The 14,724-nt window shown below is 44.6% G+C and overlaps 1 protein-coding gene across 3 annotated transcripts in view; it reads right to left on the reverse strand.

Annotated features, from left to right (window-relative positions):
* Positions 1–14,724, reverse strand: part of sash1a (SAM and SH3 domain containing 1a) — a 134,196-nt gene that overhangs the window by 15,226 nt on the left and 104,246 nt on the right. For 2 of the 3 annotated variants that reach the window (XM_088286251.1, XM_088286252.1), the window contains exons 5-11: positions 13,160–13,288; positions 6,323–6,370; positions 5,765–5,814; positions 3,521–3,561; positions 3,338–3,427; positions 3,161–3,273; positions 2,399–2,497 (exon numbers count right to left, since the gene is read on the reverse strand). In XM_088286251.1, coding sequence (XP_088142377.1) covers positions 2,399–2,497; positions 3,161–3,273; positions 3,338–3,427; positions 3,521–3,561; positions 5,765–5,814; positions 6,323–6,370; positions 13,160–13,288 — 570 coding nt within the window. The remainder of the gene's footprint in view (positions 1–2,398; positions 2,498–3,160; positions 3,274–3,337; positions 3,428–3,520; positions 3,562–5,764; positions 5,815–6,322; positions 6,371–13,159; positions 13,289–14,724) is intronic. The other variant, XM_088286253.1, reaches the window with a different exon arrangement.

A 14,724-nucleotide genomic window follows, 5' to 3' on the forward strand; every position in this document is an offset into this window, starting at 1 on the left:
CTCGACTTTTACATTTCACTCAGAGCCGTAACGCAGGATCTGCTTTTGCCGTTCGCACAGAAAGAAGCCAAAGATGCAAATAGCCTGAACAGTCCGTGCCTAACAGAGACAGTATGGTGAAGAAAAATAAATAAATGAATCACAGTCGCAGAAAACGTTACACAAAAAGACCTCTTAAGTCAGAATATCGCCAGGACAAACTCGAGACGGTCGTGTGTGGATGAGGACCCGACAAGAAAATGCGTTCAAGTCTGCGCTGAGGCAGAAAATCCACCACATAAAAATGACTAAAGAAAGAAAGCCATGACCTAAAACAGGACTCAAAATGTCTCAACGAGCACAAGGTCAGGAAAAGAACAAACCAAAAAAAAAAACAAATTTCCATTCACCAGCGAACATAATTCCATCCGCCACGCCGTCGATTGATACTCACCAGCTTGCAAACGAGGCGCCGTGTCCCACAAAAACAATCGGCAGCGCGCAGTCAAATCTGAGTGCAGGCGCGCGCGCACGACGGGGCCGACCGGATTCAACTCGGGGATAAGGGGCGGTCGGGATGTGCCGTGCGGCACTCGGGAGCCGAGAAATGCGCGTGTTGTGCCGAGAACAATCCCAGCGTTTGAGCCCCCCCCCCCCCCCCGTGACCCTGCCGTGGCCCCCGCATGGCGAATGGCCCATCCTGGAATGTGCGGCTCGGATTGGCCAAAAAGGAAGACGGACGGGTCCGGGCGCAGACAGCATGAATGCATTTTATTAACGAGCGTGGCGGTACATCGCGGAATGACTTGAGAAACAGGCGTGTTACTGTGCAGACCGTCACAGACGACCTTAACGCCATTCAAGCGGCGGGTGACATCATAGAGTCCAAATAATATTCAGGGGTGACAATTTTGAACACTTCCGCTTTATTGTCTGGTCGTTTTTGAGTTTCTGCATCGTGTCGTCGACTGATTTTTGTGCCTCGATGCGATAATCGTTCGGTTAGTTTTCAGACAGGAAGTGAAATGACCTTAAAGGGGAAGTCAAGCCAAAAATTAAAAAGTTCTAGACAGTCCCACTCGTCTAAATATGGCATTTTGAATAATAGTCGTTTTTGTGCCTCTCAGAGGTCGGCCATTTTCTTACGTCTGTTGAAAATGAAACCAGAGTACCTCGGATATCGACCAATCAGGGCTCAGCTTCAGAAAACAGCTGAGCACTGATTGGTCGTTATCTGAGCCCCGAGCAACTGTGATATCATTAACAGTTGACAAAAGTGACAAAATGGCCGCCCACTCAGATGGCTAAAAACGGGTAGATTTTGCCGCAATATTAATCAGAATGTCACGTTCAGATGAGCGAAGGCATATAGAAAATTTTATTGCATTGGGGGGTGACTTCCCCTTTAAGGGGAATTTCACTTCTTGTACTTTTGAACGACGGCTGCGTTTTATTTTGCAAGACGCTAAAAGAAGCCGCTCACTTTCAGTCGCATGAAGGGGATCGGATGCAATAGCGGAAACATGACTTCTTGCGGAACTTGGATTTTGGAATTAAATCCCATCCTGCTGTGAGAAATGGGTCGGCGCGCCGGGCTAAATTGCACGTTGCGCCCATATGATCGTGTACTGAGTGAGGCTAATGAAAATCAGCTGTGACCTAGATTACAAATGAGAAAAGCCAACAAGACAGACATGCTTTAAAAAAAAAAAAAAAAGACAATTACGAATGAGTAACAGTTAAAAAAAAAAAGCCACATTGTACTGTGGTTTGGGCATGCACTTTTGACAGGAAAAAAAAAAAAATAACCATCATGGCAGAATATTCTCATCAAACCCAAATTCGTCATTAAAAACCAAATTAATCAGTAGAAATAAGCATAGAGAGGAAAGAACCTTTTTTTTTTTGCGCTCGAGTCCCGAGAATCAAAACGCAGCACGCTAATAAACAACACTAACAAACACAAATTGGGGATAATCCCGAGTACTCCCACACCTAATTGGCAGCGGAACCAAAACAACAACAACAAAAAAAAAAAACTCATTGCCACAGAAGCCACAAATTAAAAAAATAGACCAAATTAAAAATATTTGCCACATGATCAACCTGACGTGATTATAAACGCAACCAACATGTTCACACGACCTCAAACCAAAACGTGATGAACCAAAATGACATGGTGGAGAGAAGGTACAAATAGAGGACATATGGACTTATCGTTTGGCCAGTGCAGGAAAAAAGGAGAGTTGAGACTGACAGGTGAAGAAGAACTTAAAAAAAATAAATAAATGGACTAAAAAAAAAAAATCCATCGTTTGTGATCTCCCTGGCTGGAGTGAACGTGAAATTATTATTATTTTTTTTTTTTATGGGATGGTCAAGGGTGAAGGCAGCAAATGGGAAGGTGGGGTGTACTTACGTTGCAGTTTGAGGACTGGTTTGGACTGGCTGCAGATCCGTCAGCCCACTCTGCAGTGTCAGTACTGCCCGCCTGTCTGTTGCGCTCATACTCCTTCAGCTACGTGGAGGAAGAAGAGTTTAGAGAGTCGGAGGAAGAGGGGCGGGGCCGAGCTCTTTGTGCGCTCAGCGGCGTGACGTGGTGCTGGCTAATTATGAAAAAATGGCGGCGAAAGACGTTTTTGCACGGTGCCGTCACCTTCACCACATCACTTTTATTTATTTTTTGGACTTTCCCACTAAGCTGATGCTGATTGGTTGCGCCACACGATCCACAAAGCTTGCTCATCCATTGCTTTTTGTCTTCTTCATGTCCGCCAATGGAGAATTTGAAGAGAGAACATTTCAGGGATGCTGCCGCTTGAGGCGCCCATGAGCAAGGCATTTTTTTGAGGAGGAGAGGGACAGGAGGAAGGGAAAGGCAAAAGGAGGAAGAAGTGGAAGTTGAAAGCCAAATGAGATTCCACCATGTCCAGCTACACGCTACGATTAAGCACCAAAGTCCTGCACCTCGCCAGATGCTACGGCAAAAAAATCGGCACACCCACACTCCGAGAAATCACCCACCAACAAAACATACTAAAAATCCCAACGGATGTGGAGTTTGTGTGTGCGTAAGATTTGTTAAAAAATGCACAGTTTTCATCTGGGTTAGTAACTAGTCTCGGGTCAAGTGTGCTTTTTAAGAGGCGGAGGCGGCGGGACGCGTTTTGGAAGTTCCTACCCGGGCCAGCGCTTCTTCCACGGTGATCATCTTCTCCTTCACCATCATCATCAGCTGGATTCGCTCCTCGTCACTCATGGTGATCTCGCTGGCCACGTAGCCGATGTCCTCACCTGGAGGAGAGGGAGGAGGGTCAAAGATCCAAAAGCAAGGAAACTCAAAACGCAGCAGACGAACCTTTGGAAGCCTGCCGCACGGCCGCTTTGTGTTGAGGCTTGCGGAAATTCTGCCAGAACGACTTGTTCTTCTTTTTGTTGTCCCATTTTCCTAACAAGAGGACATCTTTTATTGATAAGAAGAATCCAATTCAAAATAGTTTGTTTGCAACTTCTTCAACAAGGCAGGCTTTAATCCAATTACCTCCAGATCCGTCTTCAGAGCTGGATTTGTGCAGCGACATCCTAAGCGGAAACAAGTCAACTTTAAAATGATTTTGAATTTGCTTTTGGCAAGGCACACAAGAGTTTGTCATTTAAAAGTCAAGCAAAGCTGACTTCGCACCTGTTGGCATCTTATTCCCACACTATTACGATATATAACCGCTGTGAAAAACGGAACTAAATGGCGGACAAATCGCTGCAACCTCTTGGCAACTGTAGTTTCGTCTCCTCGCCACATGAGGGCAGAAGTGGTTCGGAATTAAAAAAAAAAAAAGCGGAGGCGGCGACGGGGTAAAATATGGAAGAAAAGTGGAAAGGAGGACAGTAAGAGGCGGCGAAAAAAATAAATAATAAAAAAAAAAAAAATCAAGAGAGGGCAGACTCAGCCTGTTTGTGTTTCCACTTCCCTTTGTCGGTCACAAGCGTGACACTGGAGAGGAGTGGGAGGAGACGTTACGAGGTGGAAAGCAATAAGTCCTGACATGTCCATAAACAGTCCAAAGTCATCAAAATTAAAGGCAGAAAAATAACAAGTGAGAAGCACACGAAAGCTTTTTTTTTTTTCCACCATTAGCGGCCGCAAGTTAGACAACCGCTTGAAGAGATGCGAGAGTGGCATCGTATCGCTTCAAATGTTTCTCACGTTAAAAAGCAACACCAGGATGAACTTCCGATGTTACCATTATGCGAGGTGTCGAAGGCACGACATGGTAATGAGATGCTAATCGAACGGAAAAACAAACTTAGAGACCTTTTCTCAAGACAGCAAATCGTCCCTCCCTCCTTCTCACTACCCATGCATTTTCCTTCATGCTCTATAAATTAGCTTGCGCACACACATCTGAGCTGCTCACACAAAAAAAAGATAAAAAATAAAAAAAAAGAGCCTGAATATCTTTTCAGAGTGTCAAACCAGGCATTGTGCGGCCTGGCAATTTAATTGGTTTAACCCTCCATCTACGGACCCCCCCCCTCTCCCCTCTTAATTCAATCCTGTGCATTGAATGGAGGACGCTTATCGTTTAAACCGGAACTTTCCAATTAAGGCACACAGCATAATGTGAATCTCAGTAGTAGTGATGTAGACTTTTCCTCTAAAGTTCGTCTGGTGCATCATTTTGTTCGTGCGTTCTCCATGTTTGATGCTTTTAGTTGCACCGGTCACATTTTGCTTAGCACCAGCAAAAGGGAATTTGTCAGGCCATCTTGAAACGACAAGTGTCATCCAAACGAAAGAAAGCAGACTGGCAGCAAGACGACCAGCACAGCAGCTAAGTTGACAGCAAAGCGGGGGCGGGGCGGGGGGGGGGACGTCATTCCGAATGCTTTGGCATCTGGTTCCCATCATGTCGTGGCTTTTGTCTGTGCAACATATACATCTCCGAGAGAGGCCAGTCTGTGGGATGCGCTTCCTGTGCTGCGCATGCTCGTCACGTGAACGCTGCAAGCTCGCAGAGGGTCATGCAGGGGTGACGGTCTCCCCCATAAATATGAAAGCTAAGATCTTTTTGTGTCATGTTAAGGTATTTCGATGACCGGCACATCGGGATATCTTCCCGATCCTGTGCAGGGTGGCCGAGCGGCCTGAACCGAAGTGGACCACGACGCTGTCAGTCACTCAAATGTCGCACCGCAGACAAAATAATTCAACTAAAAAACAAGGGGGCATTTTTTTTTTTTTAACGATTTCTAAGGGGTGATGTCATACACTTTTGTGTTACAGGAACCGCGCCCAAACCCGGTTCATTAAAGCGCCATAGTTCGAGCTCTTTGGGCTGTAATCACTTGGCCATCGCTCTCGAAAATGTGCCTTCCTCACCCTCCTGCCGCCGTCTGGACACAAAAGCAGGAAGGAAAGGAGAAAGCCTGCTGGAACCAACGGGTCAGCCAGCCGCTTTCCTGTCGGCGCCGTGACGACGTGGCCGAGGGACACAAAGTTTGGGTCATGCAACGTATGCAGAATAGAATACACCATAATGTAAACGGCGTTAGATAATATTAATTATCACGGTGGCAGCTTTCCACCTGAACAGGTGACCTCGACCGCCCGCCGGCGCGCTCCAGCGCCCTTTCCTCGAAGCCCCTCGCTGTGCAGTTCCATCAATCACACGAGTAGCACGCGCGAGTGCGTCGAGAAGCTGAATGTGACGCAATATTTGCTTCGACGCTTTTACAGGCTACACCAACCAAGGGCTCGCTCCTTTTTGCCGGACGGCGGACTTACTTTCGGTCTGTTTCTGGGGTGGAAAGTTCACTGCTGAAGCCCAGCGATTCCTGAGGAGCAAAGACAGGTTAGATCAGGGTGGGCAAACTTTTTGATCGGCGGGCCACATTGGGTTCTAAAATTTAACAGAGAGGCAGATCCAGGATCAGATGGATGGCGTGTTTTGGTAACCTCACCTCATCGGGAAAAAAAATTTTTTTTAAATGAAAGTGAACAAAAGCATTGCAATATTTGAAAAAAACAAACAATATTTAGAAAGTAAAACATAAACAAGGTTTATTCATTTAATTTTTTTTCAAGTTCGGCGGGCCGGATTCAAACGTCTAACGGGCCGCATGTGGCCCCCGGACCGTAGTTTGCCCACACCTGGGTTAGATATTTCAAGTGCACACACTAATGCTTTGTATACATTCCAATCTCCAAACGGCATACAGTGCGAGTTCATCAACAATCCAACTCTGGAATAAATGATCTTGCATTACTTTTCCATGTGCAATGTGAGTGTACCTAATGAAGTGGCTGGTGAACGAACGTGCATGCGTGTGTCGTCTTTATTACCTGAATCTCATTGCGGAGCTGCAAAGAGATGTTTGGATCCTGTTTCTCCTACGAGGAAAAAAAAAAGAAAGAATGCGAGTCATCTTCAAGGAGTTTATTACAAAGATCGCCCGAAAAACGGCATGCATGGTTAGCATGTAGCGACAGACCTGTAAGACATATTTACTGATAATACCCGGATGTGGGCTCGTCTCTTTGCCTCGTCGACACGCCGGGCGCGTGAGTGACAACAAACACGCGAACACGTCCGTGCGCCCGACCCTGTATTTACTCAACAAGTCAATCCTCGCAAAAAAAAGGAGCGTTACCTGTTTTTATTGCCTTTGAAAAAAAATATTGGACGTACCGCCACTTTTCCAAAGCAGGCACCTCCCTCGACACATGCTATTGAAAGAAAAAAAAATCTACTTTCAACGCAGAACTCTCGGCTAAAATATTAATGTTACGAGTCGTAACTCCTCACACTAACAATTTTCTGGGAGTCACCGGTGACAAAAATATCCTGCAAGACAAATTCTTGTTTCTATTTTTGCCTTGACTGAAAGCACTAGAAACAAATGTGATGCAATTCAACTTTAAAAAAAAAAAAAACTAAATAAAAATAAAGCATTCCTGACGGAAATGGTGAATTAAGTCATCGAAAGTTCATTACAATTAAGTTACATGGTGACGTTTAATTTATTATTAATAAATGCTGTTGATTGTGGAAAAAAAAAATGGAGCGCACTACTTGGCAAGCAGCAGTCCAATCAAATACAAAAACATTTTTTATTGGCTTATTTTATTTATAAAAATTAAAAAAACATGTTTTAGGCATTTGTTTTATATCTTTAACTCTTACTAACCTGTTTTAATATTGTTATCGTCCTTATCTTTTGTTCAGGGTCAGATAGACTCAAAATGAAAAGGATGTGCCCTGAAGCACCTTTTTTTTTTTTTTTATATTTAACTTTAAAAAATAGGTCATTTGGCTATCTAAGAGGATTGTTCCCAAATAATTAAACGAGTGACATTTAATTTTCCACACAATAGATCACGTAGAAACAGAAAATGTAGAAACACAATTATGAAAGAAGGATGAGAATAAAATTTGACGTCAGTGTAAGCGCTAAAATGAGCGACGTGCCCGCGCGAAGGAAGCGACATCCGTCATGCGGCGAGGCCGGTCGCCGACCTTTCATCACAAAAGAGGAATTAAATCATCGTCGACGAACAGGAAAAGAGAAATGATTATTTTGTCCCCGATGAATCACGACAGAACACTCATCGGAAACTGAAGCGAATATCACCTTCCTGCCGGGCTTCCTGATCAGCGTCGACTTGAATGGTTTTTATTTTCCTCCATTCTGACTTTTCGACAAAACGTCGATACGGAAATATCTCGTGCCTACAAATCCTTCAAGTCCATTCGAGTGATCACACATCTGATTGCAAGTTTCAGTGTTACCGTTTCTTTTTTTAACAATTTATCCAGACTAGGAAGGATGGAATATTCCCTTAAGTGAGAGGGCAGGTGCTTGGCTGAGTCCATAAAAAAAAAAAAAAAAATGTCAGCAGAAGAACAGGAAGTGACTTTATTCCTCTAAGTCAGGAAGCTGTGGGATAACGATCTACGTTCTAGTAGTAGGACAAAAATCCCAACCAAATATCACAATAAAGACAACTCGCACTGAGTTCGTGTGTGATTGGCAGTACTGCAGTCGAATCAAAACTTGAGAAACTTGCAACAAATCCATCCTTTAAACAACCTTGGCCGCCCCGCTGCGTTTGAAACAATTGCGCTGCGCACGACGACGTGGCGGAACAAAGAAAAGTGAGCCGCCGTAAACAAGGTGAGCGCTCGGTGGCACATCACAGCGTTTCAGATTGCTTTGGTTATCAGACCCTCTTTCATGGTGCGCAAAAATCTATTTTTAAAACGTCCCCCCCCCTTCCCATTAGCTGGCCTGGCACATTAAAAAGCACGCCATCTGACGAAGATTCGTACATTTCACAGTGAAGGACACGTTCAGACGCGAAGCCCCTCCCACCTCAATCTTTGACACAGAGGAAGGCTTTGAAATTGCAAAGATTTGTGAGAGTGACTTTGTAGTAGCGTAGGGTGCCGATGTTGAAAAATTCATGCTCACGGGGGGGGGGGGGGGGGGGTTTAAATTCAGATTTCTGTCAGCCGCTTTGCTGACAGGGAAAAATCAATGTTTTTGCCAGGCTTGTACGTGGGCGTGTGAAGGATACTTCACACAAAAAGCAAACCCCTTGAGAGGCGACGCTATCCTTCCCATGAACTGAGCAGCGTCAGCCCGAGATGTTGCCCCACTTCCCTCGGCGTGAACCGGCGCGCATGCTCGCAAATGTGGAGATCAGCCGGCCGGCGCTGATTGCTTGCGTGTGACTCAATCTAATCAAAGATCAGGTGAGGGGAACTTAGCGAGGGCATGTTTGCCCTGAACTCATTCAATACCATTGACGGCTAAATACGTCAAAGCTAATTTTATTTATTTATTATTTTTTTTACTGGGCTTGTCGTTGAATGAGTATCACGGTCACATTGGAAGCCGGGAAACGCCGAGACATGTTCACCAACCGGAAAGGCATTAAAAGCTGCTGTGATGCAATGATTGTGCATATGATTAAGTCATCGTTAACTCATTCACGGCTGGCTTCTGTAAAATTCGGTACTTTTTGACGTCTATACCCGTCAATGGCAGTGAATGATTTAAGAGCATTGTGAGGAATGGTTTGTCGATTATCATTTCATGCCGCAATTAATGCAACCATCTTGCATTGAACCAAGCACAAAAAAAAAAAAAAACTCAAGACAGACTTCACAGCTGCATTTCCAGAACGTCCAAGAAAGGAAGGAAAGAGCAACTGTCGGTCCAAGCATAACTGCAAAGCCCGCCGTCGGCAGGAGACACCGCAGTGCGGCCGGTGCCAAGCTTGTAAGCGAAAGGTAGGCGGGTATGCGGCGAAAACTCGAAAGACCAGGTGGCTTGGTGGAGGTGTGCCAGCTGGCGTGGTCTGACGAGTCCGGGTGGGCGAGCGCGAGGGCGATAGTTAGCCATGCACCAACTGGAAAAGCCTGGTGCCAGCCCAAAAATAAGACGTTAAGCTGCGCGACCAGTATGGCGTGATTCAAGCACGCGGAAGTGGCCGTACGCGTAAAAACACACCAGGATGGCATGTTAGGAGCCGTGTCGGAAAGCAGAAAAGCACCACCTTGACGCTTTTCTGCTCCAAAAAAAAAAAACGGGGTGTGCGAGTGAGAACGGCCGCACAGGCATGCATTCCAAAGCCTTTTGGATCAACGTTATTTTTGCGATTCAAAAGGCAAATACCGGAGTTCAAACAAATTCCAATGACATCGTCACCTACTGTCGGCTGACAAATAAATCACACGAGAAGAATTACAAATCCAACACCTGCTGACGGGTTATCTCAACATTGAAGGAGTGCCGACATTATTTGAAGGAAATCTTAACGTAACAAAAAGGGCCGCCGGCTACGTTTCCATGCTAATGCCCCCGGGGTGGAAAGAACAAACAAGCACCTGGCGTTTGCATTTCTTTCTTCTCCTCGGTAGTCGTAACCTCAACCATCTTGACCCACTTTGACAAACAACTTGGCCCCGCTGGCGCTCGCCTCGCGGCGAAGCAAAACACTTCACGGTCTCGAGCGCCGAGCTCAAAATCAATCATTGAACATTCCTGAGGTTATTCCTGAGGCTTTGACTGTGTCATCACCAAATGAAGAATTTCCTTCTTTAAAAAAAAAAAAAAAGTTTATTTTATTACTCGCATTAGTTACATCCCTCTAAAACAGGTGTGGGCAAACTACGGCCCGGGGGCCACATGTGGCCCGTGAAAGGCTTTAATCCGGCCCGCCGAACTTGAAAAAAATTAAATAAACCTTGTTCATGTTTTATTTTCTAAATACTGAGGTTTTTCAAAGATATATTTTGTTGTAATGCTTTTGTTCACTTTCATTTAAAATTAAATGTATTTTTTTTTCTCAGATGAGGAGAGGCTACCAAAACACTCCATCCATCTGCTTCAGGTTTGGCCCCTCTGTCAAATTGTAGAACACATTGTGGCCCGCCAATCAAAAAGTTTGCCCACCCCTGCACTAAAATAAAAAAAATAAAATAAAAATAAAAACTGAATAAATGACAAAAACTAAGAATCCAGAATACAAAGAAAAACAGGACAAGACAAATCTTGTCTCGTCATCGCCTCTGTCTTTTCAGAATTTTAACATCGGGCCGTATACACACACCCCCAAAGCCGTAATTCGAAAAGATTTCCACTTCAAAGTTATATAGTCAAGAAGTTACTGGGACAAATTTTTTTGCACTTTGTCATTACGATTTCTTAGCGACTAGTTAATCGACATATAAAATTCAATATACGAGGCTTCTGTACCATCCGCATACCAACGAGATTCCCGTTCTGTAAGACTGCTGGGAAACGTTGCACGGTCGTGCTAATCCGTAGGTCCCCGTTCCCTGAGGGGATGTTGATTTACCCCCTTTGTGCCCAAACTAACGACGATACAGAGAAACAACATGCCTGGGGGGGGTCGGCAGGAAGTGGATAGTGATCTGTGAGAGCCTCCATCATCGGCTCTAAAGAGGAGAAGAGACGTGTTTTACTTGAACAGCCACGGCTGTCGTAATGAGAGGCCTCTAAAAGGCCGAGCGGATGCGTTGTGCGAAACCAAACAAAGCAACACAAACTTCCATCCATTTTCCATACCGCTTATCGTGTTAGGGCTGACTCCACCCTGACAGGAAGTCAAGTCTCAGGGCTGTTGTGTCGACTATGTCAACCACTAACTCCGTACCGATGGCCGACGACAGCAACTTACGATAAACGTACAGTTTCTTTTTTTGCAGTTGCCATGGCGATTGCGATTACAGGCTTCGCAGCCGTCAATTTTCTACCAGGTGGAAACTCACAACTCAATCGCGATTTAATGACACGAATTTGGCAATTTAGGCACTGGACGGCACGCTTCCTCCGTTGGAATCTTCTGAACGACAGAAAAGGTCCACTCGGTGCGATTTGAAAGTTGCATTATATATATATAAATATAGATCTTTAGTTGCGATGAAAGAAATATACCAGAAAAAGGTATCGCTTGATGGATCCACTCCGGGAAAATGACCGCACAATGTATTTGGACGAGAAACGCTCATTTAAAATGCGAGCGGAAGAAGAACAATAACCGGAGAGGAAGTCGGTGTTGTTGAGACCGATCTTCCTGTCCCCTTTTGCAAGACTTTGGCCTTTCGTATAAAGGCCTCGTCCCTCTCGAGAGCCACTTTCGAAAGGCCTCGCCATTAACACAGATTCCCGACATTGATTGTGACCTTCTTTACCGCCATCAATCCACAGACAAGCGTCTGGCATTAAAGCCAATTCTGTCTGCGTTTTTTTAATTACACTCCAAAAACCCCAAAAGTAAGACCTTGAAGCTTAAAAGTGTTAAGTTTTATTTGAAGACAAATGCATACAGCGTGGGTTGACTTTGCGCCTTTTGCGAGAACCTCAATGAGGTGTTGTCTCGCTCGTGCTTTTCCCTCCTCTCGTTGAGATTTTGCTGGCAAACTTTGCAGAGTGGCGCGACAGCTGCAGGCTCTCAAAATTCAACTCTCCTCCTCTTCATCCCCCTCATCCTCGCCCCTTTCTTCCTATCCTCTCGGTTTTTATGTGCACCAAGGATGAGACCATTTTTAACTCATTCAATCCATAAGACATTCACATACCGTTTTAAACACGTAGCCCCCGCCTCCCAAAGACGTATTTATACGTCTTTGGTTTTTCTTTTTGCGTGATAGCTCCGTGTTTTTAAAGCATTAGAACACAATATTCTGTTGGCTTCGCAAAATTAGTCAAAATCCAGAAAAATGCTGGGATTGAGGTGTTTCCTCTTGTGAAAATGCCTTCAATGAGTTAATTTTCGTCAGTCAATTTACGATTAAGTGACCGATATTATATTTAAAATGCCACACAGCGAGAACACCCCAACAGATGCCTCACTTTTTCCACCGCAAATGACTTTGACGTAAAAGGACGCATTTGATAAATCAGCGCTCGTCCACCCGAGCGGATCCGCATTGTGGCCATCAAAGGCAAGCGCCGTTACGCAACGCGGAAAAACAGCGACCACATGAGCGAAGAAGAAAAGTTCCAAGTTCCCCCCCGTGAATGCACGTGCAGCATGTGTGAGCAATAACTGAAGTCCGATGTTGCATCACGCCATCAGCATCTGGAGGTCGGCCCGACACGCATTTTACCACGGACCTCAAACTTTTGGCAGATCATTTTTTTTTTTTACTTAGGTCCTCCAACACGAACGTGACTTCATCCTTTTCCACTTAGCAATCCAAGATGGGGGCTTCCCAGTTTGGACACGATGGAGGTTCATAAAAATCAGAATCCAAACTCAATTAAATTTCATTTTAGCAGCTCAAGAAACAAATTTCCGACGCCATTTTTAAGATGAATTCAACTCCAACGCAAATGTACGGCCATTCTGATCTCCGTTACGTCCCGTGAGACAAACTAAAATCATCCTCGACCCGATTGCGATCGACTTCACAGGACCCGCTGTCCTCGTTTTTGTTTACATGTGGGCTTACTGGCTCGCTCGCACAAACAACCTTTGTGGCCCCACCCGCTGCATTCCTCCAAACGTTTGCTCGCAGCTAGGCAACCACAAGACGTGCCCCACTGGCCTACATCGCCACTGTGTTGCCCAACGGCAAGACTTCCAGATAGAGTCGCGAACCGGCATGCGGCGGGAATGAGCGACGGACGGCGTTCGTTCGGTCACCATGTCAAGCTCTTGGGACACTCGTCTCTTGCGGAGCTCCTCCATGCGGTCGCTGACGTCGCCGAAGCAGGTGTTGTAGTATTCCGAGTATTCCTGAGCAAGGTCATCTATGTTTCCGAGGGAACCATCCTGGAAGGAGAGAGAGGAAGAACATGTTTAGGCGCACACGAGATGACGTCTTGTTCCTGTTGGATAATCGCAAATGCAAATACAAAAGTTGAATACGTTTCAATTAAAAAAAAAAAAAAAAAATTTAATAAATATTTTTTTTTAAAATGTACAAATGTTGACGAATGTTTCAATAAGAAAAATAATAATTAAAAAAAAAAAAAAGGTACAAAAGCCGACAAATACGTTTCAATACAAAAAATTAAAAAATTAATTAAATTTTTTTTTAAAAAGGTGCAAAAGTTGATTAAAAAAAAAAAAAAAAAAAATATATATATATATATATATATATATATATATATATATATATATATATATATATATATATATATATATAAAAAAGGTACAAAAGTTGATGAATATGTTTCCAAAAAATAAATAAATTTTAAAAAAAAAGTCTGCATTGTGAACTTTCATTCATTTTTAATCGGGCATCTTCATCAGGCCGCCGTTCGTTTCTGGTCTTTGTCCCGTTCGAACCGGCATTGCCCTTTTCCCCTCCTCAGACGTTTACTGAACCGCAAAGCAAAACACGCTCTTCCGCCCGCTGCAGTTCGGATCAGCACAGTTCCTGTCTTTGTCTGCCGCACTTGCATTTTGGGTCAAGGGAAGACCGTGTTCCAAAAAGAACGTGTCGGGTATGTTAACGACTAGAGGCGCTGAGAGAAAACGGCAGTCGAAAGAGAACCTTTATCAGGATTTTTTTTTTTTTTGTCAGCTGGCGAGAAGAAAGCTTCTCCAAGTTTGGTCTTAATGAAAATGTAGGCCACCCTTGCGATGATGATAAATATTCAGCGGTGTTGATCTAATCTGTGCCAAGCAGACAACTCGCATTGAGTCACTGCGCGAGGGTCCGAACAGTTCTCAGCTGGGCTCCCTAAACGCGTGCCAGGCCGCAGATGAATGGATCACTGTGAGCGGACGTGAAGGTTGCCAGTGACACATGCAAACACGGACATGGCGTCTTCTTTGGGTGTGCGAGAGCGTATGAGAAATCCAACACAACCCGAACTTTGCCCTATCAAAACGTACACGCCACGGACTTGTGACACGCAAACCAAGCGTCCGGTTTTGGCAGATCCAGTTTCCAAAGGTCAGGAAATCTCAGCTCTACCTCCATTATATGCCAAGTCACTAAAAAAACAAATCTCAGATCTCAAATTAAAGTTCATGTGAAACTGCTGGCGACAAAGTTTGAAAGAGTCAAGCGGCTCGGGATGATGAAATTGCTCCTCCACCCTGAATGGGAAAAAAAAAAAAAAAAAAAGGGAGGGACTGACTCCTAATATTGACTTGGAACAATAAAAACAACACCCAAGAATGAACACGTAGGAATTCTTGCGTGTATTGTCAGTCAGGGGCATGTGTCATACTCTTGTGAAGGAGGGCGGGACGAT

Source organism: Idiotropiscis lumnitzeri, chromosome 21, assembly GCF_059441095.1.
Source record: "Idiotropiscis lumnitzeri isolate Australia: NSW breed Sydney's pygmy pipehorse chromosome 21, RoL_Ilum_1.0, whole genome shotgun sequence".
Taxonomy (NCBI): Eukaryota; Metazoa; Chordata; class Actinopteri; order Syngnathiformes; family Syngnathidae; genus Idiotropiscis; species Idiotropiscis lumnitzeri.